This window comes from Pongo pygmaeus, chromosome 4, assembly GCF_028885625.2.
Source record: "Pongo pygmaeus isolate AG05252 chromosome 4, NHGRI_mPonPyg2-v2.0_pri, whole genome shotgun sequence".
In the NCBI taxonomy this organism is placed as follows: Eukaryota; Metazoa; Chordata; class Mammalia; order Primates; family Hominidae; genus Pongo; species Pongo pygmaeus.
Genome location: NC_072377.2, coordinates 120,110,006 through 120,131,870, shown reverse-complemented (window position 1 = coordinate 120,131,870; position 21,865 = coordinate 120,110,006). Strand labels below are relative to the sequence as shown.

Below are 21,865 nucleotides of genomic sequence, written 5' to 3'. Positions count from 1 at the left end.
ATAAAAGTAACTCACAGGCCAGGCATGGTGGCTCAGATCTGTTATCCCGGCACTTTGGGAAGCCAAAGCTGGAGTATTGTTTGAGGCCAGGAGGTTAAGACCAGTCTGAGCAACATAGTGAGACCTTTTCTCTATAAAAAAAGAAAATTTTTTTAAAAGTAATTCACCAGAGGATACACTATGGAATCATAACCCAAGGGATTTTTTTGATAGCTATGTAAAAATATATTTGGTTTATAAAATATGTCTCATTACTTATTTACAGTAATGCACAAATACTGTCAGGCAAGTATTAAAAGACTAAAGGTTACTGTTGCCAAGTCGCTGAAGCTAAACATTAACTTAAAAAGACAAACCAAGCAAAATATTTGAATTTGTGCAGTCATAGACCAAGGATATAGAAGGCAAAAACAAAAAGGGATGCATTCTGAGTCCAGACTTGAATTTTTTTTTTTTTTTTGAGATGGAGTCTCACTCTGTCACCCAGGCTGGAATGCAGTGGCACAATCTCAGCTCACTGCAGTCTCCACCTCCCCAGGTTCAAGCAATTCTCCTATCTCAGCCTCGGAGCAAGTAGCTGCACTTATAGGCGTGCGCTACCATGCCTGGCTAATTTTTGCATTTTTAGTAGAGATGGGGTTTCACCATGTTGGCCACACTGGTCTTGAACTCTTGACCTCAGGTGATCCGCCTGCCTCGGCCTCCCAAAGTGCTGAGATTACAGGCATGAGCCATGGCACCCAGCCCACACTTGAATTCGTAATGTCTGACTCTAGCAGAATGAACCAAAACTTCTGTTTGGCAAAACAGGTGTGTAACTTCATATTTCTCACATATAACAGCTTGGAGCCACAATCGAATCTAACAATCTATTACAGCATGAAACGGAAATGTGCACTGTTAAAGGGCAGAGATGAATATATAAGTTGTTATATCTGAGGGAGATAAATGAGGAATGAAAATGCAGTGCAGTAGGATAAACTTGTTGGCAAATGGTTAAACATTTTTTAAACTGCTCAGTGTTAAACAATTACTGTTGGACTCAAACCTCAGCATCCTGCCAGTATATGGAATCGTTAACTCAGTCACACCTCTAGATATTGTTTAATAAATTAAACTCAATATTTTTATTCATATTGGACATATACTTCTTAGAGACCTCTTAAAACAGAAACAGCTGAGCAACAGATATTCCATCATTACTTTTATGCTAAAGGCAGAGATTCTTAAAACCTCTAGTTAGTGAAGGACTACATTTTAAGAGACAGAAGGAAACTCAGCAAGTTAACTAATCCCAACTCTATCCCAAGCTAGGAGATTCTAAATAAATGCATTCAGCAAAGAGAGAGTTTTCTATGTTCAAGATTCAGTGTTGACTGCTAAGAATGACAAAAATATACCTAAAATCTGATACGTTCCTTCAAGTATTCTATAGGATGGCTGCCACGAGGAATTATAGGCTGTGAATGAGAATACTGTGTCATAACAAAGATAAAAAAATCATAAAAACCATGAGGAGCCTTTGAGCAAGATCAAAGGCTTCACGGAATGTTTAGGTGACGTTTGTGCTGGGCCTAGAACAAGGGGTTGAATTTGTACACGTGGCAATGGAAAGGAAGGACATTCCAGGCAGCAAGAATAGAATGACGCCCTACACAAACAGACACTTCCAACTAATGTTCCCTTACACAGTCTGCTCCTGCTATGTAGAAGTTCCTGGGGTTCTTCAAACAGGCACTCTCCTCAGGGTTTTTGCATTTGCTGCTCCTTCTACCTGGGATGCTCTTCCCCCAGGTATCTGCAAGGCTACCTTTCTTACCTCCTTCAAGTCTTTGCTCAAATGCCACCTTCTCAGTGAGAACTTACCAGACTACCCTATTTTAAACTGTCATCCTCTCACTCTCTAAGACTCTTACCTGCTTTATTTTTTTTTCCACAGCACTTAATACTATCTGGCATGCTATAATATAGCCTACTCCTTAATAGCGCTATGTTTCTCACACAAGAGCAAAAGTTATCTGTTCATCTTCAGATTTTAAAACAGTGCCTGCACATGGTAGGCATAAATTAAATATCCGTTGACAAACTGATGGAATGAATGAATGAAAAACAATAACTGCCCTCAAAAAGGTTATGGTCTAGTGGAGGAAGCAAGTATATAAATAAATAATCTTAAATTATTCCTGAAAGACAAAAAAACACTCGGCAAAACCCAACTTACAGAAACTTAATACACAGAAACAACTTCTCATACTCCACTTATACATGGCCAGTGACCACCAGATTCTTCTTTTTATATCTTCTAGCTCTGTGCCCTCAGTGGCCCTGTCACTCACACAATGGCCAAAAATGCCACCAGAGTTGCCACTCCTGCCAAAACTGCCTCTTCCCACATTAACCGTCACTGCTACCTAGTAAGTGATGGTAAACAATACTTCTGTTCCCACTTTTGGACAAGGGAAAGACAGTTTCCTGAGTTTCTAAATTAAATGCATTTTTCAGTAGATAGTTAAATTATACACTATATGAGTAGTATACACCGATTATATGGATTAGCCAGGAAACCCACTATTTTGAATATTGCTTAAGTTTAGATATGGAAAAATAATTTTCTGAATTGTTTTACTATTGCAACATACCTTTTTTACACTGCAAATGGATGACACTGGCAAAATGGTTATGACAAATACTCCTTCAATAAAGGCTGGTACTATATTTTAACAAACAGGTAAAATTAGTGGCATTTTTTTCCATTCGGGAGGATCAACTAGAATTTAACCTGGATTAAAGAATGATGTAGAATTTTTATTTTTTATTTTATTTTATTTTATTATTATACTTTCAGTTTTAGGGTACATGTGCACAATGTGCAGGTTAGTTACATATGTACACACGTGCCAGGCTGGTGTGCTGCACCCATTAACTCGTCATTTAGCATTAGGTATATCTCCTAATGCTATCCCTCCCCCCTCCCCCCACCCCATGATGTAGAATTTTTAAACAGACCATTAGTATTCAAGTTATACTAAATTAAAACCATACACGAGTAGCAGAAAATATTCTTTATAGCTAGCAAAAGCAAAACAACTGAAAAAAATGAAGAATAAACTCAAGATTTCTCACGTCAACTAATACCTCCAGACTGCATTATCATTTTAGGCAAACTGACATTTTCACATTTACTTTGTAATGGCAAGATTGATTTCCATCTGGGACTTATCTGCATAAAAGTGTTAGCCTTGGCACAATTTCAAAATTGAATTGAAAGCTCATTTCTTGCTATAAGCAAAGTGCCACAATACCACACAACAGTTATACCTCACATTAATCCTACCACTGGGAGTCCAATTTTATGTGTTTCAGCTAGCGAATTTTGCCCTCAGATAAGCACATAACTCTATAAAGCCCTTCCTCGATCATCAACAAATCACTTATCTCTACTACCTTAATGCCTCCTGCACTTGTCCATACTAAACAGTATTTACACGTCTAAAAGAGAAGTTCTACAAATGCTACTATTCTTCATAAATAGAAAAAAACTATAAATGAGGGCAAATTCCCATACGTGGAAAAATGCCAAACCAGAAGCTGAAATCGTAACTTTTAGGTATAGAATCACAGCTCCAATCAGTCAACTACAAACGTCGCCGGTTACTTTGAAGGTAAATAATTTGCAGCCAGCTAGTAAAAAGCCTGATAAAAATATTAGGTCCTCACACATCTTCCTTTTCAATAAGGAGACACCTGAAAGTCACACTGGGCAGTCTGTCACGTATCGAAACATACAGAAGAGAGACTGTACAGAACGTGCAGTTATCAAACGCAGGAAGCCAAAGTTCCTCAGCTATGAGAGGATTACAGTGAAAACCGGTAGCCCATCTGTCCAAAGAACAGAAAGAAGTCCACCTGGAAAGGCTGGGAGTCGGGGGAGGGGGGCGAGAAGAACGAGTTCCACGCCGTCTTCCTCCTCCCGGGCTAACTGCAGCCGCGGGCGGCAGGAAGGCAGCCACGCAGGGTGGGCTCCTGGGGCCGGGGCGCAGGGCTCCGGGGCGCGGGTGGGCTGCGGCTGCCCGATCGGCGAGGGCCGGGCACCGGGAAGTCTCCAGGGCCTGGCCCGCGCAGCCGGGGAAGCTCGCAGCCCACCGACGGCGGAGGAACCGCCCGGGCAAAGCCACGTCGGTGGCTGACCGCGCGGCAGGGAGGTGGGCACCCTGTCCACACCCACCGGGAGGCTGACAGCTGGCGAGCGCCAGGCGACCGGGACGCGAGAAGGGCCGCAAGGCGCCGGAGGGGGTCGCTCTGAGAAAGCCGCGCTGGGCGCTGCCCGTCGCCAACGACTCCCTCTCGCCCGGATCGGCGGCAGCTGGATACTCACGTAGGGCTGGTAGAACTTGGAGAGCCGCGGCTTCCCGTGGTTGTTGAAGATTAGGATCGCCTTGATCATGGCTGTGCCGGGCCGACCGGGTGGGCACTGGGGGCCAGGGCGGGGGCGGGCGCGCAAGCCTCGCCTCGTAATCTCGCCTGCGATCCTTCCCCACCCGCCCCCTCCCGCACGCGCCCGCGCGCGCTCCCGAGCCGCCGGGCGGGGCCCAAGGGGCGGGGCCTGGGCGGGGCAGGCACTAAGGAAAGCGGAAACATTTCTAGGTCCGAGCCAGCGGCCTAATGGGAGTGTGCGCATTCGACCCAGCACGGACACGTTGCCCACCGCTCCTCTCCCGAGGTCCGTAGTCGCGGAGAAACACATGTTGCGTTATTAACGTTCAGAGGTTTGCGACAGCTTCGATTTGAATGACTAGCCGGGAACACCAAGTTTCACTGTGGAATTGCGTCCCCCTACTCCGGCGCCTCCTTTGCGACGCTCCCTGGAGAAAAGCACGCCCACTGCACGCGCTCAGTCGCTACTTCCGCTCTCGGGTCTCTCCAAGCAAGATGGCGGAGGAGCCACAGACCGTGTTGCAGCTTCCTCCCTCGAGTGCTGCTGGAGGGGAAGGACTTACGGATGTCTCCCCAGAAACAACCACGCCGGAGCCCCCGTCTTCCGCTGCAGTTTCCCCGGGAACAGAGGAACCTGCTGGCGACACCAAGAAAAAAAGTAACTGAATTTATTTCCGAGCAGAGAGGCGGGAGGTTCAGATTGCATCTGACTAGGGGTGGCGGCCAGTAAAGAAGCAAAATTTAGAGGAGCTCCTGTCGTAGACCTGCATTTTGACCAGTCAGCAGAAGAAAAGAAGTGTACTTTTTGATTTTTAAGGCCTTTAAGTTGAGTGTTAAAATACCATCTTTGTCTATCGGTGTAGGGCCTGATACTTGGCTGCCACACCTATTTTTATACTGTATTTTTTGAGTTGGCCAGACTGCGAGCTCTTTGAAGGAGGGAGGGAGCTGAGTGGGGAGTCTCGGTAATTCCAGGTACTTTACACAGGAGCTAATTATTTGAGTAATGTTTCAAGTTGGTAGGGATGGTCATTGGCAAAGCCTGGATTAGAATTCACGCCTTCCAACTTAACTCGCTTTTGCTTTTTCCCCCTCCCAGTTGGTTGTGAATTCACTCCTTAAACAAAAACCAAATTCTTACGCAAAATGAAGACTGCTAAGGGAAAGCTAAAGACATAGATGTTACGTTTTTAAGAAACACATTTTGGAACCCTTGTGAGTTATTTCATTGCTTGAGCCAGCTATCCTCAATCCTTTATTGCTTGAGAATGTTTCGTTTTGTAAAAGAGATTGCTAAGGTTACGTGTTCTAAAGCACTCTGTGTAGAGTTAGAGTTGCCTATGAGAAAAGCAGCATATAAGCATCCTCGATTCAGAGAGGCTGATTTCGTCCTTAGACAAGTTTTCGCCGTTCTGTCTTAAGATGACAGTGGTCTCTGGCCGGGCGCGGTGGCTCACGCCTGTAATCCCAGCACTTTGGTAGGCGGAGGCAGGTGGATCACCTGAGGTCAAGAGTTCGAGACCAGCCTGGCTAACATGGTGAGACTCCATTTCTACTAAAAATATAAAAGTTAGCTGGGCGTGGTGGCCCACGCCTGTAATCCCAGCTACTCGGGAGGCTGAGGCAGGAGAATCGCTTGAACCCGCGAGGCGGAGGTGGCAGTGAGCGGAGGTCGCACCATTGCACTCCAGCCTGGACAAGAGTGAAACTCCGCCTCAAAAAAAAAAAAAAAAAAAAAAGACATTGGTCCCATTGCTTTTTCTTCAACTTCTGTTGCTGTGGAGGATAATTCTCTCCCAAGACTGCCCCCCCTTCCCCCTTTAAATCACCTTCCCCCTTTAAATCACCATCACTGGCCATCAGAGAAATGCAAATCAAAACCACAATGAGATACGATCTCACACCAGTTAGAATGGCAATCATTAAAAAGTCAGGAAACAACAGGTGCTGGAGAGGATGTGGAGAAATAGGAACACTTTTACACTGTTGGTGGGACTGTAAACTAGTTCAACCCTTGTGGAAGTCAGTGTGGTGATTCCTCAGGGATCTAGAACTAGAAATGCCATTTGACTCAGCCATCCCATTACTGGGTATATACCCAAAGGACTATAAATCATGCTGCTATAAAGACCCATGCACACGTATGTTTATTGCGGCACTATACACAATAGCAAAGACTTGGAACCAACCCAAATGTCCAACAATGATAGACTGGATTAAGAAAATGTGGCACATACACACCATGGAATACTGTGCAGCCATAAGAAATGATGAGTTCATGTCCTTTGTAGGGACATGGATGAAATTGGAAATCATCATTCTAAGTAAACTATCGCAAGAACAAAAAACCAAACACCGCATATTCTCACTCATAGGTGGGAATTGAACAATGAGAACACATGGACACAGGAAGGGGAACATCACACTCTGGGGACTGTTGTGGGTGGGGGGAGGGGGGAGGGATAGCATTAGGAGATATACCTAATGCTAAATGACGAGTTAATGAGTGCAGCACACCAGCATGGCACGTGTATACATATGTAACCTGCACATTGTGCACATGTACCCTAAAACTGAAAGTATAATAATAATAAATAAAAATAAATCAGACTCCCATTTCCACGTGATGCACTATGAGTATTTCCATGGATAGCCACTAGAATCTTTCTTCAAAAGAATTCCGCAGTTTTTAGTTTTTTGTTGCATTTTTTCTTCCAATTTACTATAGGCAAGAGCGGACTTTCGGAGAGTAGTTTTAAGGTCTAACAGTCCTAGTCAAAACTTGTTACTTGACCCTGATGATAGCTGTGTAAAACAAAAGCTAAAAAAAAATGGTTTATAATCTAAATATTGCCCGAGGGCATATTTTCTTGGTCTGGACAGTATTTTTTTGCAAATTGAACAGTCATTTAAGGATGAGATTTTTATTTTCTGGCTCTTGTTAGCATTTGAGTTTGTCTCTCCAATGTAAAACTTAGTTTCTAACTATTCCTACCTTGAGGTTGTCATCATTTGTTGAGGATAATATGAAAACAGCTCAACTGTTTTGTATCCTAAGCCTTTGTTTTAATCTACAGAAGAAAGATTGTTGAAACAGACCAAGGTTTTGGCACTGGCGGTATGTTAGGTTTCCTGGGGAGTAAGTGTTTCCCTAGTTGATTCTAATGTGTATCCCGGTTCAGAACTACAAGCAAATCACCTTTAAAATTAAAGAGAGGGCAGCTGTAATTAAATTATTTTCATTCTCTAGTTTCTCACTGTCTTAACACTTCTTCCTTGGTAGCATAACTCATGATATTTCCTGCTTCACTTTCTGGAAATGTTTAATTGCATTAATCGATTTATTGATAGCCCCAGGGGATTTGAGGGAGCAATGAAGGGAGGTATGAAAGATAGGCTAACTAAAATCCCACGTTATCTCCAAATTCATTCCTATTCCCAAGATAACTGGACCTAGGATAATTAAGTAGTTCTTTAGTGGGAAGATAAAGTGTGCATGCATCATATGTTCTAGATGCCTTCATTTCAGGGGTAAACTTGAATAAAATGACCTCTGATCTTTCGGCCCCAACATTTAATACCAAAAGAATGGAGCAAGAAGGGTGTAATAGAATAGAGTTAACTTTAGGGGGCAGCAATACACTATTTTGCTTTCAATGTGTCTTGCTTTTTGACTGTAGATTTTTTTTTTTTTTTTTTGAGAGGATGTCTCAGTCTGTCACCCAGGCTGGAGTGCAGTGGCGCAGTCTCGGTTCACTGCAACCTCCACGTCCCGGGTTCAAGCGATTCCCCTGTTTCAGCCTCCCAAGTAGCTGAGATTATGGGCATGCACCACCACGCCTGGCTAAAGTTTTTGTATTTTTAGTAGAGATGGGGTTTCACCATGTTGGCCAGGCTGGTCTAGAACAAGAAGTTGGAAGGGGACTGGGCCCTCTTGAACTCCTGACCTCAAGTGATCCTCCTGCCTTGGCCTCCCAAAGTGCTGAGATTACTGGTGTGAGCTACCGCGCCCGGCCAGATGTATGTTTGTTTTGTTTTGTTTTAGCAAGTAACTTTATGTCTGAGAGACAAATTCATAGGGTTTGGGTTTGCATATCTATGTTTTGGATCGTTGAAACCTTAAGATTTCTCTTTCTGCAACTTCTTTTTGGCCTTTGGTTGTTCTATTATTGTTAATAACTTATTGCTTTCTTTTATTAAAAAGTTTATTACAGAAAATTTGGTCGTTACAAACAGATAAGTAAAACCAAGTAATCATTGCCTACAATGTCACTACTGAGAAATAACATTTTGGTGCATATTCTTCCATATTTATGTGAATGTGTTTGTGATGGTTTTTCATGAATTTAAGATATTATACATGCTATTGGAGAGATTAAATATCCACATATATACCCAGCAAGTGGCAGAGCCAGGATTCGAACCCCAGGCAGTTTAAACTGTATGCTGTTTACTACATTCTGTTTAATCAGTCACCTCCAAATATCCTTTTTGGATATTTAGGTTTACCAGTGTTTCATGTAAAAATAAATGCTTAAATGGAGGTGAAATCTTTTTAAGTGAATTTTTACACATCTCATATTTTCTTACACTAGATTCCTAGAAGTATTATCTAATCAAAGTATACCTTTATTGGGATCTGTATTACCATATTGCATTCCACAAAGGGTATACCATTTTACATTCTCAAAAGTAGTGTCATCTACACTGTTAATTATTCTAATTTTAACTATTTTGGTGGGTGAAAAGGGACATGACATTATTTTACTTTGCTTTTTGTGAACTTAAATATTGTTTGTGTATTGATCATTTGTATTTCCTCTCTTTGGAATTGCCTGTTAAGATAAAATGCATTTTAAAAATTAGTCCTGTTGGGAGAACTTTGTAGGATCAAGAAAAAAATGATGGAAAAGAATCTAACATTTTTATGCCTCTCACATATCTTCAGTATCATAAATACATAAGATGGATGTAGATTAAATATTTGATTTCTAAGTCTTTTATATTCCATTCTCTTTAGATGTTTCAGTGTAATTGTCAGTAAATTTTATTCTTCTTTTACAGTTGACATTTTGCTAAAGGCTGTGGGTGATACTCCTATTATGAAAACAAAGAAGTGGGCAGTAGAGCGAACACGAACCATCCAAGGACTCATTGACTTCATCAAAAAGTTTCTTAAACTTGTGGCCTCAGAACAGTTGGTATGAAACCAATGGTGATGTTTTCCTACAAAAATTTGCAATAGTTCCTAGGCAACAGTGAATTAACTGTTGTTTATAGAAATGCATATGGAGCCACATATGTTGCTTTTGTTATGCCCTTTTATCCCTTTATTTTTATTTATTCATTTTTTTTTTTTTTTGAGATAGTCTCGCTCTGTTGCCCAGGCTGGAGTGCAGTGACTCACTGCAACCTTCTCCTCCTGGTTCAAGCGATTCTCCTGCCTCAGCCACCCTAGTAGCCAGGATTACAGGAGTGCACCACCAAGCCTGGCTAATTTTTGTGTTTTTAGTAGAGACGGGGCCACCTCAGAAGTGCTAGAATTACATGAGTGTGCCACTGTGCCCTGCGTTATCTCTTGTTAGTGGAGTTTATGTACTTTATCAAAGGACTTTCTGGGGAATTCTGAAATGAAATGTTTTAGATTTGTTTTACAATGTGAACCAGTTTATTTATTTATTTTTTGCCTCCTGTATTGTTTTCCTCAGATAGTCACTGAATGCAGAAAAATCTATCATAGAGCATTGCAATATCTGTACATTACTACAGAAGTTTTGGATTTTTTCAGTTTGTTTTGATAGAGTTACTTTTTTCCTATTTTTCTTGAGGTAAGCAATGTATCTTTGCCATATATTGTGAAAGAACTAAAATATTTCATGTTACAGTACACGTTAAGCACTTCACAGTGGCAGTTGTAGTAAAGGTTAATTCTTTAAATGCCACTGCATTTTAATTTGGCATTTGACTATAGAAATTTAAATGTCTACATGTATTTGGCACATTAAGTGTCTTTTATATATACATAATTATATGTATCAGACACCTTTATCTGCAAATAGATCACAATCTTGGATAGTATTAACTCAGATAGCATGTGTGGATAGGTAGTTGAAGAATTGCTAAGTATTTTTTAAATAAAATCAGGAATTTTTGTGTGGGGGCGCTGAGGGAAATATTTGCTTCTGAACACAGGCATGTGCATGGGTAAAACAAGTGAACTATCATTAAAGCAGGACATGTTGGAATTTCTTTTTGTCAGAGAGGAGCAAAAAACTGACTCTGATCTAAGAGTTTGGCTGCAAGTGCTCTCACAAAAGTGAAGCTAAATGAGGACATACACTTGAGAGAAATGAGCAGAGGCTATATCTTTGCTAAAGATGCAACATGAAGATTTGGTAAAATAAGAGTACTGAGTAATTTAATGCATTAGTTTAGAAATACATGGAGATTTAAGAAAAATGAAATTATACTGTGTTCTGTGTTAAGAGTCTTGAAATTTTATATTGCCTATATTCATTCAGTAACCTGAAAGGACTTGATTGATACCAATACATAGTAGGTTGAACCATATAAAATTGCCATCATTCAAACATTTTACCCTATGAAAACAATTTCATAAGGGTTAAATTAAAGCCTCTGTAGTGAATATGATTATCCTTTCCCATTTAAGCAATAGGAAACATAAGAATTATTTTGTCATTTTCCTAGATTAAACTAAAACTGACATCTCCTGAATTTTATCTAGCAAAATGGATGTTAAAGGAAAAAAAGTAATGCTAGGAATTCTGGGAAGATGGTGGTATCAGAAGGTATACATGAATGTCTCTGAATTCTCACAAAACTTAGTCAACTAGATAGCAAAACCAAAAACCCCTGATTAGTATTTGTAACAAAACTAGATGATAAGGTATCCCCATGAGCCCCAAAACACATGTTGGTGGGGACAAACCACCAGCAACCGCAGGACCTGCATGGTATCAGCATCTGTGCTGAAAGAAGCAGTAAGAAACAGGGTTGGCATCTGACAGCACTGAGAAAAGTAGAACCTCAAAAGCGCTAATAGATCCTGACTGGGAAGCAAAGTGAGCCAATTTAAGAATAGAAGCTGACTAAGGAGTTTTGCCCTCTCCCTGTAGCACGTGATGACAATACATTTGCACTAAGGACTTGAAGGGCTCAAGCAATGTCAAAATGGACCCAGGAGGGCTCCAGGACCCCATACTGAGGAGAAATTTCAGGAAGTGAAATGAAGATTGAAAAGGGTAGGGACATGAGAAAGGAAGGAAAGAGAAAGACTAGATCAAAATGGAGGTGAACAGAGCCTGGAAAGCTCAAAGCAGGCCTCCATCGTTTTGAATAGTATACAAAAAACAATAGGGGGAGCTCTGTGAAGTTAGAAAAAGTACCCTAATTCACCTCATTCTAAAAGTTGAGGAAAACTAATTTCACATAAAAACAATAACAGGAATAACAAGGTCAAATCCCGTACAGTGTTACAAGAAAAAAACGATGTGGAAAAGAACAACATCCCTAAAGACGATGAAATCAAACCAGGAAAATACACCTATAAGACAAGTCGAAAACTGTAACCCTGTATTTCAAAATGAGCTAAAAACAAGAAGATGGTATAAGACATGAAAGAAAAACAATCAGCATTAGTAAAACTAAGAAATGAAGCTCAGGAAAAGAATTAGAAATAAAAGAAAATTATTTCAGAAATGGAGACTAAAGTAGGAGGAACATAAACAACGGATAATGTGTTAAGAAAAATAGAAGATGAAAAAAATTTAAAAAGTCAGTCAACCTTGGGACAAGAGTCTGTGAAGAAGAAAACCAGAGCAAGGGAACAGAAAAAATACTGTAGAAATGTCATTTAAGATAAGAGATTTGAAACTACATATTGAAAAAACATCCCAAGTACCTGAGAGTATCATTCCAGAATAATGAACATCAGGATGCATTCTATTAAAATTACTGGACTTGAAATCATTTGGAAATGTAGGGGATAGGAAAGAGGGCATGACTTAGAAAATTAGGCTGTCATCAAACTTTGACAGCAAAGATGCTTAAGGAAAAAGTGTGAAATAAGGCTTTCATATCTTGTGTAACTGACTTAATCAGGGCACAAACTATTAGCAGAAAATGCTATTCTAATGAACCATGACGAATCCACTAGACAGAGAGCTTTATAACCAGAATAACTAGAGACATCAATTTAAAGACTGCTGATTTAAAAGCAAAAAGAAAAAAAAGCTGATTTAAAGGCAAAGTAATTAATAAAACTAATTTTGTCTGCCCAAGTTCTTGTAATTTGGAAATAATACTTTGTGGAATTTTACTTTCACGAACCTGGAGTAACTACATCTACTTTAAAGTAACAAATTATAAGCCACTTAGCGATTCTACGGTGGAATTGATTATGTTAACCTGTTACTTATATAGAGCTTTATAGTATACAAACAGATTTATGGCTTTCTCTCTTTTAAACTAACTGAATTGCTTTTTTAAAATTTCCAGTTAACACCTGTTACAAAATCACATTGAATTCCTTTGGTTGGTTCTCTGCTCCATCTAGTCTGCTGTTTTCTGTGAACACAACACCATCTTACTCTTTGTCTCCTTTGCCTACGACGTCCTAATTACTGCTTTCTTCACCTGGTTAAATCCTGCTTATTTCTTATTTCCCACAAAGCCATCACTGACCCTTTTGCTAGGCTAGACTAGTGTACATTTCTGTATGCTACATACTTCATTACATATACTTTTCTCACCCGTATTTATTCATGTGTGTCTGCCTCTCCTACAGATTATAAGCTCATTGAGGGAAGAGATCACATTAATCTTCATAGTTCCATGTACAATTCTCAGCACATCATAGACACTGATAAACTAAGCTGTTATTGAGAGCCCTTCCCCTCATTTATAATGTACAAGAGTAAAATCTGGATTTGCTCATCAATTGTCAGGCAGTTAACACAAATTATATCTGTATTACAAAAAATTCACATTATAATGTACATTGTTTTCTGTTACAGTTCTGAAATTTTTGTGCCAGAACTCTACTCAGCCCTAATCACTAATTGATATTTCAACATGAACTATTTAAAGATAATTTAGCAATAATGTCTATTGAGTACATATACCAGGCACTGAAACTTAGTGTATTATCTCATTTTGTCTTTCCTAACAGACCCAAGAGGTATAGGTCCTATTATTTTCCATATCTTACAAATAAAGAGGATGAGAGATTATTTGTATTTAAAGCCAGGATTCAAACCCAGGTGTGTCTCAGAGCCTATACACTTAATCACCACACTATATTGGCTAAGAGAGATGCAAGCAATATTGATGGTTCATGGTTGGTGATCTGTCAGCCAACTATTCTGATACTTTTTTTTTTAAATACTAAGTTTAATCCAGGACATTTTAGTCCCAAATTTGGATATTAAAGGAAAACTAAATATGTTACCTGCAAATAAAGTTTTGTTTTCCAAAAAGAAAATTATTAGAAGGCACTTCAACACTGTGACTTTAAGTACTAGAAATATTTTAGTAAAAACAGACTAAACTGAAACATTGAGCAGTGAATCCTTTAAAGAGCAAGGTTATAAGGTTTTAATTATGTTACTTTTTTTCCTGCTTCATTTGCCTGTAAGTGACTTTATTAAAAAACCTAAGTATATTTGTCATACATTTACCCAAGGAAAGTGCACAAACTACCTTGAATATTAGACATATTGATTTTTGGCTGTGTGCATGTGTAATTATCTTAAGAGAAATTCTTTGTGGGAAGTGGGGACATTTTTACGATAATGTAATTTCTTGAATAGCCAGCTCTTCAAAAGCTATTTGTAAAAAATATTTAAAAGTTTCTTAGTTATAAAAAGTTAGGAACCACTGTTCTAGGAACTGGAATTGTGTTATTTTTATTCCTCTGGAGGAAAAATGAGATCTTCATAAAGATCTCTTTAAATTGACTATTTCGAAAAGTTAGGAGTTCAGAGAAGCTTTCTTCAATTGTGAAAACAATACAAAATAGCTAGCTGATTGGAATGCAGAAAAATGCAGATTAATCAGGATACCATTAAACATCTCTGTTTTTCCTTCCTTCCTTGTAGTTTATTTATGTGAATCAGTCCTTTGCTCCTTCCCCAGACCAAGAAGTTGGAACTCTCTATGAGGTAAAAAAAAAAAAAAAAAAAAAAAAAAATTACTGCTTTGTTTTCTTGATGGAGTATGTACATCTGTATAATATGTATATTGTGTAGTATTGTTAATTCACATTTTTATTTCAAGAGATGGCATGCCATTCTTAATTTTCTGGGGTAGAAAAGATGACTTTCTTGTTCTGTTATCTAACATCTTGATCATAGTAAGATATTAATAAATTATACAATGATTGAAGAACCAAGAAATAAATTACATTTCAAAGTCATCTTCATGATTCTCAGAAAGTAAGGCTTTTTCTTTACATTTGATTTCTTCTACATTGTTCTTATAATCTGTTATCCAAATCTGACTACAAGAAATTGAAAAAACAGCATAAGAATGACTTTGTTAAACATCTTACAGTGTCATTGCAATAGTTATTAGAGTACACATACTAGCACCACTACTAGAAAACAGCTGAAATTACATACATTGTGGTTGGACATGTAGAGAAAGGACAAGGTTAAAATACATAAGCTCATTCATGCCTAAGATGCTTAAAGGACAGATTTTATTAAACACTTAGGATTATTAATATGTGTCTGATGGAAACAGGCATCCCTTGAAAGAGATAGCCTGTAACATAGGTAACTTAATATACGTGTGTGGATATTTATGATACATGTGGCATTTATTTTCTTAGTTTCATCTAAGAATAATAAAGATTGAGTTTGATTTATTGCCTTTTTTTTTTTGTAGTGTTTTGGCAGTGATGGTAAACTGGTTTTACATTACTGCAAGTCTCAGGCATGGGGATGAACCACAAAGAAAATCATCTTGCTACATAAAATGGATTTTCACAGAAGAGACAGCTCTGAAAAGTTTTGATGCTTGTGGCAAGAGACTTAACAGACGTGATCTATTCAGTATGTGTCTACTCTATGTTTATGCATAAGAAAACATCCATAGCATGAATGGACTCAGAAAAATGTGATTTGTATTAATATACCAGTCATCATAAAAGATGGTCATTATAGTACACCCATTGCTCCTACTTGTTACTATTATTGCTGCAGATCTGCCTCCAAGGTTGAAAAGGAGACTAAGACTGTATAAACGTCTTCATTGCCAGTTCTCAAAATGACTGAAATTGTTTTCATGGTAAAAGTTAATATACTAAAGGGTTCCTTTTTTTTTAATGTTTACATTTATGTCTATGTTTACCTTCTTAGTCACATTGACCTGCTGGCTGAATACCTCAAATAGTCCAGTAGAGGGCAGCCCACCAGGCAGAAAAGGTTAGGCACTTTGGTTTCACATCTTTGCTGGGGAATAATAGGGGAAATGGCTGTTTTTGCTAATTTTTAGCTAATATCTAGCCAGGAGAGCAAGCACATTGGACAGACTGAAAGACTGTAATTTTACACAATACACATGGCTTAATTATTTTATTGGGATACAGAAAAATATAAATTCTGGACAAATAAGTCATATACCTGTTTTCAGTCCTATCATTTAAGGATTCTTGAGTCCCAATCACATAACTGTGGTGTTACTCTGTCATTTATACAGTGTCAAAAGCACTTGATGAGTAAACCCAGTAACATCTTTTTGAGTGTTTCATAACGCATTTTCCAACTTGAAAACACTCAATAATTGAAAAATAGCCTTATTGTGTATTTTATGCCATGACTAAAAGTGCCATTTTTACTGATGCTATTAGACTGATAATTTCTTGAAGTGAGATTTAACCTTCTTTTCTCTTCAATATTATATTTATAATGCCATATTTTTAGAAAGCATTCCAGATCAGGCATGGTGGCTTACACCTGTAATCCCAGCACTTTGAAAGGCCGAGGTGTGGGGATTGCGTGAAGCCACGAGTTTGAGACCAGCCTGGGTAACAAGGCAAGATCCCCAACTCTACAAAAAAATAAAAATTAAAAAAAATTATTAGGCTGCAGAGGCAAGAGGATCCCCTGAGCCTAGAAGTTCAAGGGTATAGTGAGTCATGATTGTACCACTGCATTCCTGCTGGGCAACAGAGTGAGACCCCATCTCAAAAAAAAAAAAAAAAAAAAGAAGGCATTCTAGTAAATCGAATGTAATGTGAATGGAATTTCAAAACAGGATCTAAGATGGTATGTAGTAGAATTCCAAGTAATACCATTTTGAAGTTAAATAAGTTGGGTATGGAAAAGGTCTGTTCTCTAGTTTTGTCCAGTTCAGTTTACTGAAGGAATATATTATATTCATATATTTAACAAATAAAAATATGTTGAATTTGTGTATTGTTTGCCACTGAGGGTTCAGATGATAGACCTGAAAAATCGAAAATACTGGTTGAATTTGTAGCATCCATTTAATTATTCTTTTTGATCTAAATAACTTAATAGTTTATTAAATCTAAGGTTAGCTAAATATGTAGCTAACCTTATTTGTTTTCTTTCCTAACAACTCTGAAGAATACATAGGACTTTGCACTTTTTTTTTTTTTTTTTTTAAAGAGACGGAGTTTCGGTCTTGTTGCCCAGGCTGGACTGTAATGGCGCAATCTCAGCTCATTGCAACCTCTGCCTCCCGGGTTCAAGTGATTCTCCTGCCTCAGCCTCCTGCCACCACACCCGCCTAATTTTTTGTTATTTTTAGTGGAGACAGGGTTTCACCATTTTGGCTAGGCTGGTCTCGAACTCCTGACTGACCTCAGGTGATCCACCTGCCTTGGCCTCCCAAAGTGCGGGGATTATAGGTGTGAGCCACCGTGCCAGGCCTGGACTTTGTACTTTTTCAAATCATATTTAATTATTTCTTGATCTTTACTCAAAGAATCATTCTGCGCTAAATTTGCAACATTAAACAATAATTAAGCCTGGATCTGATAAGTTATTGGGTGACTAGAACCTACAACGCAATTTATTTTTAATTTAAACTCTCAAGTCTGATTAAATTTGGGGGAAAAACTGAACATTCAGGTGATATTTTAAATTTTCTTTGTGACTAAATAGATGTCAGTAATATCATGCTTCATCTTACTGTGCATAGATGACCCATGGCACACAAAGTATATGTATAATATTACAATATTGTACTTCCATCTTTAAAAGTATGCCAAAGACTTCATAATGAATTCACCATATTTAAGGAATAAGGCAAATTAATGTTTTATCTGAAATCAAAATGAAATTGGATAATTCCTGGAATCTGATTTCTATAAGTTTCAGTCCTAAAGGGACCTTAAATATCTACTAGAAAGAAGTACAGTGTATTTCTCAGATTATATGACATTAGTCAACCAATTTAGTTGTAACACAAAGTGGGAAAGCCTTAGGTGTTGAAGGAGTGTGAAAATAAAAATCTCTTTTCATGCAGTTTCTGCTTCATTTTCCAAGGATTATAATATGCTGAGTAAACTTTTGGCACTAAGGAAGCCAGCTACAGGCCACATAATGAAAACTATTCAGAAAACAGTTCAGCAAATATTACTATTCGAATACAGTTCAAATTGTATTTATATAAATACTGTTTGCCTACATTATTTAACCCAAACTGGATTATTCACTATTCTTTGAAGGTGCCTTGTGTTTTCTGTTTTAGACTTCTGCTCATGCAGTTTACTTACACCTTCACCCTTTCAAATCCTAACTCTTCTTCAAGGCCTGATTCAGATTTTAACTTTTTAAAGGCTATCTGAATCATTCAAGGAGAAGATACCCTTTCTCTCATAAAAACACTTAGAGCAAACTACCACTGTTACAGCACTTATTGCATACTGCCTCAGAGCCATGTGTCCAGTTATTCTGGTTTTTATCTGGTACCCACACACACATAATACTTAGTACATTTCCTTATACGTAAATAATTAGTAATGTAACACATTGAGTGAATGAAATTGTGATTAGCAAAGTATGACAGCTAAAAACAAAGGAAATTTTGTATAGTTTAAGTTTTTGTACAGCAGAAGGTAATGGAAATTATTTGCAACATATGACAGTGTTTTTAATGTTTTAAATATCTGAAGAATTCATTTCAATTGGTAAGAAAAGACCAACTGAAAAATAGGCAAAACATAACAAATTTCGATTCACAAAAAGATACAAATGGCCAATAAAACATGAAACACTTTGAACCCCATTGGTTACAAAAAATACAAATAAAAACAATGCTGATTAACAATAAAAATAATGTACATCTTGCTATTAGCGGAGTTGTGGGGAAATCCTGTCACATTTTGGTGAATAGAATATGAGTTGGTATATCACTTTTAGGGGGCTATTTGGCAATATCAGAAACTTTGAAATGTAAGTGTAAACTTCAATTTGTTCGTATAACCTTTCATTCACATATTGAGTGCCTACTATGTCCTAAATATTGGAATAACAACTAATAAAGCTCATAAGAGACTAATAAAGTCCCTGTTCTTGGAGTCACTTTCATGTTGACTCAAGGGGGTAGGACAGATTTTCAGATTTGAATTTAAGTCTCGAAGTTTTTAAAATTGAATTTTTAGAAATAATGGAAAGTAAAAATATTTGATACCTGATACTAGCTACTATACCCATGTTTTCATATTTAATATTAATGAAAGATAAAACGTGAGTAAAATCTTTACAGGAATCCTTATAAATCAATTCCCATAGTTCCTTCTGTCATAGCTGATACACATGAATCTAGGTTGATTACTTCTAGTGATAGACAAAAAGGATGTCCTGTCCATTTTGAGATGGCTCTATTTGTTTTATAACTGTCTTTCTTACAACATGGCAAAATCTGCCTCCTTGCTTCCTCCAAGTATTTGTTCCCAGTTCTTTTTTCTACATCTACAAAACATACCTTTCCCCCTTTCCTGCCCCACTTTTCCCAAGTCTTGTCTTAAGAATGATAAATCCATCCCTCTAGTTGCTTAGAATCTTGACTCTCTTCCAACCCAGTTTCAATCCATCAGCTTTATTACCCACAGCAATCTACAGATTGAATGCAATTGCTACCAAAATACCAATGACATTCTTCACTGACATAGGGAAAAAAAAATCTAAAATTTGTGTGGAACCACAAAAGACCCAGAACAGCCAAAGCTATCCTGAGCAAAAATAGCAAAGCCAGAGGCATCACATTACTGGGCCTCAGATTATATGCTACAAAGCTATAGTAACCAAAAGAGCATGATAGAAGCATAAAAACAAGACACAGACCAATGGAACAGCATAGAGAACCCAGAAGTAAATCCATGTGTTTACTTACAGTCAGCTCTTTCAACAAAGACACTAAGAACATACATTGGGGAAAGGAGAATCTCTTCTATAACAAATGGTGCAGGCAAAACTGAGTATCCAAATGCAGAAGAATGAAATTAGACCCCTCTCTCTCACCATATACAAAAATCAGAATAGATTTAAAGACTTGAATGTAAGACCTGAAATTATGAAGAGAAAATTGATGAAACCAAAAGTTTAAGCTGGGCAAAGATTTCTTGTAAGACTTCAAAAACACAACCAATGTGAAAATGAGCAAATGAGATCACATCAAGCTAAAAAGCTTCTGTACAGCAGAGGAAACGAAGAAATATACTACAGAATGGGCAGAAATATTTACAAACTACTCATCTGACAAGGAATTAAAAACGAATATATAAAGAGCTTAATAGCAATAAAAAAAAGTAGGCAAAAGATCTGAATAGATATTTCTTAAAAGAAGATATCAAAATGGGTGACAGGTATATGACAAAATGCTCAACATCACTAATCACCAGGGAAATGCAAATCAAAACTAAATGAGCTATCACACCCCAGTTTAAATGACTTATCCAAAAGACAGGCAATAGTGGATGCTGGTGAGGATGTGGAGAAAGGAGAATACTTGTACACTGTTGGTGGGAATGTAAATTACTAAAGCCACTAAGGAGAAGAGTATGAAGTTTCCTCAAAAAATGAAGAATAGAACTACTGTGTAATCCAGCATTCTCACTGCTGGTTGTAAACCAAAAGGTAAGGAGATCAGTATATCGAGATACCTGCATTGCAGCAGTATTCACAGTAGCCAAGATATATAATCAACCTGAGAGTCCATGCAAGGATGAATGGATAAAGAAAGTGTAAATGATGGCATCCTGAGCCCTAAAAAAGAATGAAATCCTGTTATTTGCAACATGGAACTGGATGATATTGTGATGTTAAGTGAAAGAAGCCAGGCACAGAAAGACAAATAGCACATACTCTCATATGTGGGAGCCTAAAAAAAAAATGCTTTTAGGATTGGCTGGTAAGATGGCCAAATAGGAACAGCTCCAGTCTGCAGCTCCCAGTGAGACGAACGCAAAAGTGGGTAATTTCTGCATTCCCAACTGAGGTATCCTGTTCATCTCATTGGGACTGGGTAGGCAGTGGGTGCAGCCCACAGAGGGTGGGCAGTGTTGCCTCATGCAGAAAGTGGAAGGAGCAGGGGAGGCTACTTTCCCAGCCAAAGGAGGCTGTGAGGGACTGTGTTATCTGGCCCAGATACCACACTTTTCCTCTGGTTTTAGAAATCCACAGACCAAGAGATTCCCTCATGTGCCTACACCACCAGGGCTCCAGGTTTCAAACACAAAACTGGGCAGCTGTTCAGGCAGACACCGAGCTAGCTGCAGGAGTTCTTTTCACACATCGATAGCTGAATTGATCAGTGGAAGAAAGGATATCAGAGATTGAAGATCAACTTACTGAAATGAGGCGTGAAGAAAAGATTGAGAAAAAAGATTGAAATGGAATGAACAAAGCCTCCAAGAATTATGGGACTATGTGAAAAGACCAAACCTATGATTGACTGCGGTCCCTGAAAGTGATGGGGAGAATGTAACCAAGTTGGAAAACACTCTTCAGGATATTATCCAGGAGAACTTCCCCAATGTAGCAAGACAGGCCAACATTCAAATTCAGGAAATACAGAGACCACCACAAAGATACTCTTTGAGAAGAGCAACCCTAAGACACATAATTGTCAGAGTCTCCAAAGTTGAAATGAAGGAAAAATGTTAAGGGCAACAGAGAGAAAGGTCAGGTAACCTACAAAGGGAAGCCATCAGACTAACAGTGGATCTCTGCAGAAACCCTATAAGCCCGAAGAGAGTGGAAGCCAATATTCAACACCGTTAAAGAATTTTCAACCCAGAGTTTCATATACAGCCAAACTAACTTTCATAAGTGAAGGATAAATAAAATCCCTTACAGACAAGCAAATGCTGAGGGATTTTTGTCACCACCAGGCCTGCCTTACAAGAGCTCCTGAAGGAAGCACAAAATATGGAAAG

At 38.4% G+C, this 21,865-nt stretch overlaps 2 protein-coding genes across 7 annotated transcripts in view; one reads left to right on the top strand and one right to left on the bottom strand.

The window, feature by feature from the left end:
- The window catches only part of AP3S1 (adaptor related protein complex 3 subunit sigma 1), a 72,030-nt gene extending 67,286 nt beyond the window's left edge, over positions 1–4,744 (bottom strand). For all 4 annotated transcript variants that reach the window (XM_054488493.2, XM_063665153.1, XM_054488495.2 and 1 more), the window contains exon 1: positions 4,376–4,744. In XM_054488493.2, coding sequence (XP_054344468.2) covers positions 4,376–4,744 — 369 coding nt within the window. The remainder of the gene's footprint in view (positions 1–4,375) is intronic.
- A 44-nt stretch (positions 4,745–4,788) lies between these two features.
- On the top strand, positions 4,789–18,991 carry ATG12 (autophagy related 12). 3 transcript variants are annotated; one of them, XM_054488496.2, is made up of 4 exons: positions 4,789–5,092; positions 9,499–9,635; positions 14,553–14,615; positions 15,343–18,991. In XM_054488496.2, exons 1-4 carry the CDS (start codon positions 4,789–4,791, stop codon positions 15,400–15,402), a joined length of 564 nt encoding a protein of 187 aa, XP_054344471.1. In that variant the 3' UTR covers positions 15,403–18,991. The 3 variants fall into 3 exon arrangements, with proteins under 3 accessions (XP_054344471.1, XP_054344472.1, XP_054344473.1); XM_054488497.2 differs by lacking the exon at positions 15,343–18,991 and adding an exon at positions 10,143–10,262 and having other exon boundaries at positions 14,553–14,607; XM_054488498.2 differs by lacking the exons at positions 9,499–9,635; positions 15,343–18,991 and having other exon boundaries at positions 14,553–14,614.
- Positions 18,992–21,865: the final 2,874 nt, after the last annotated feature.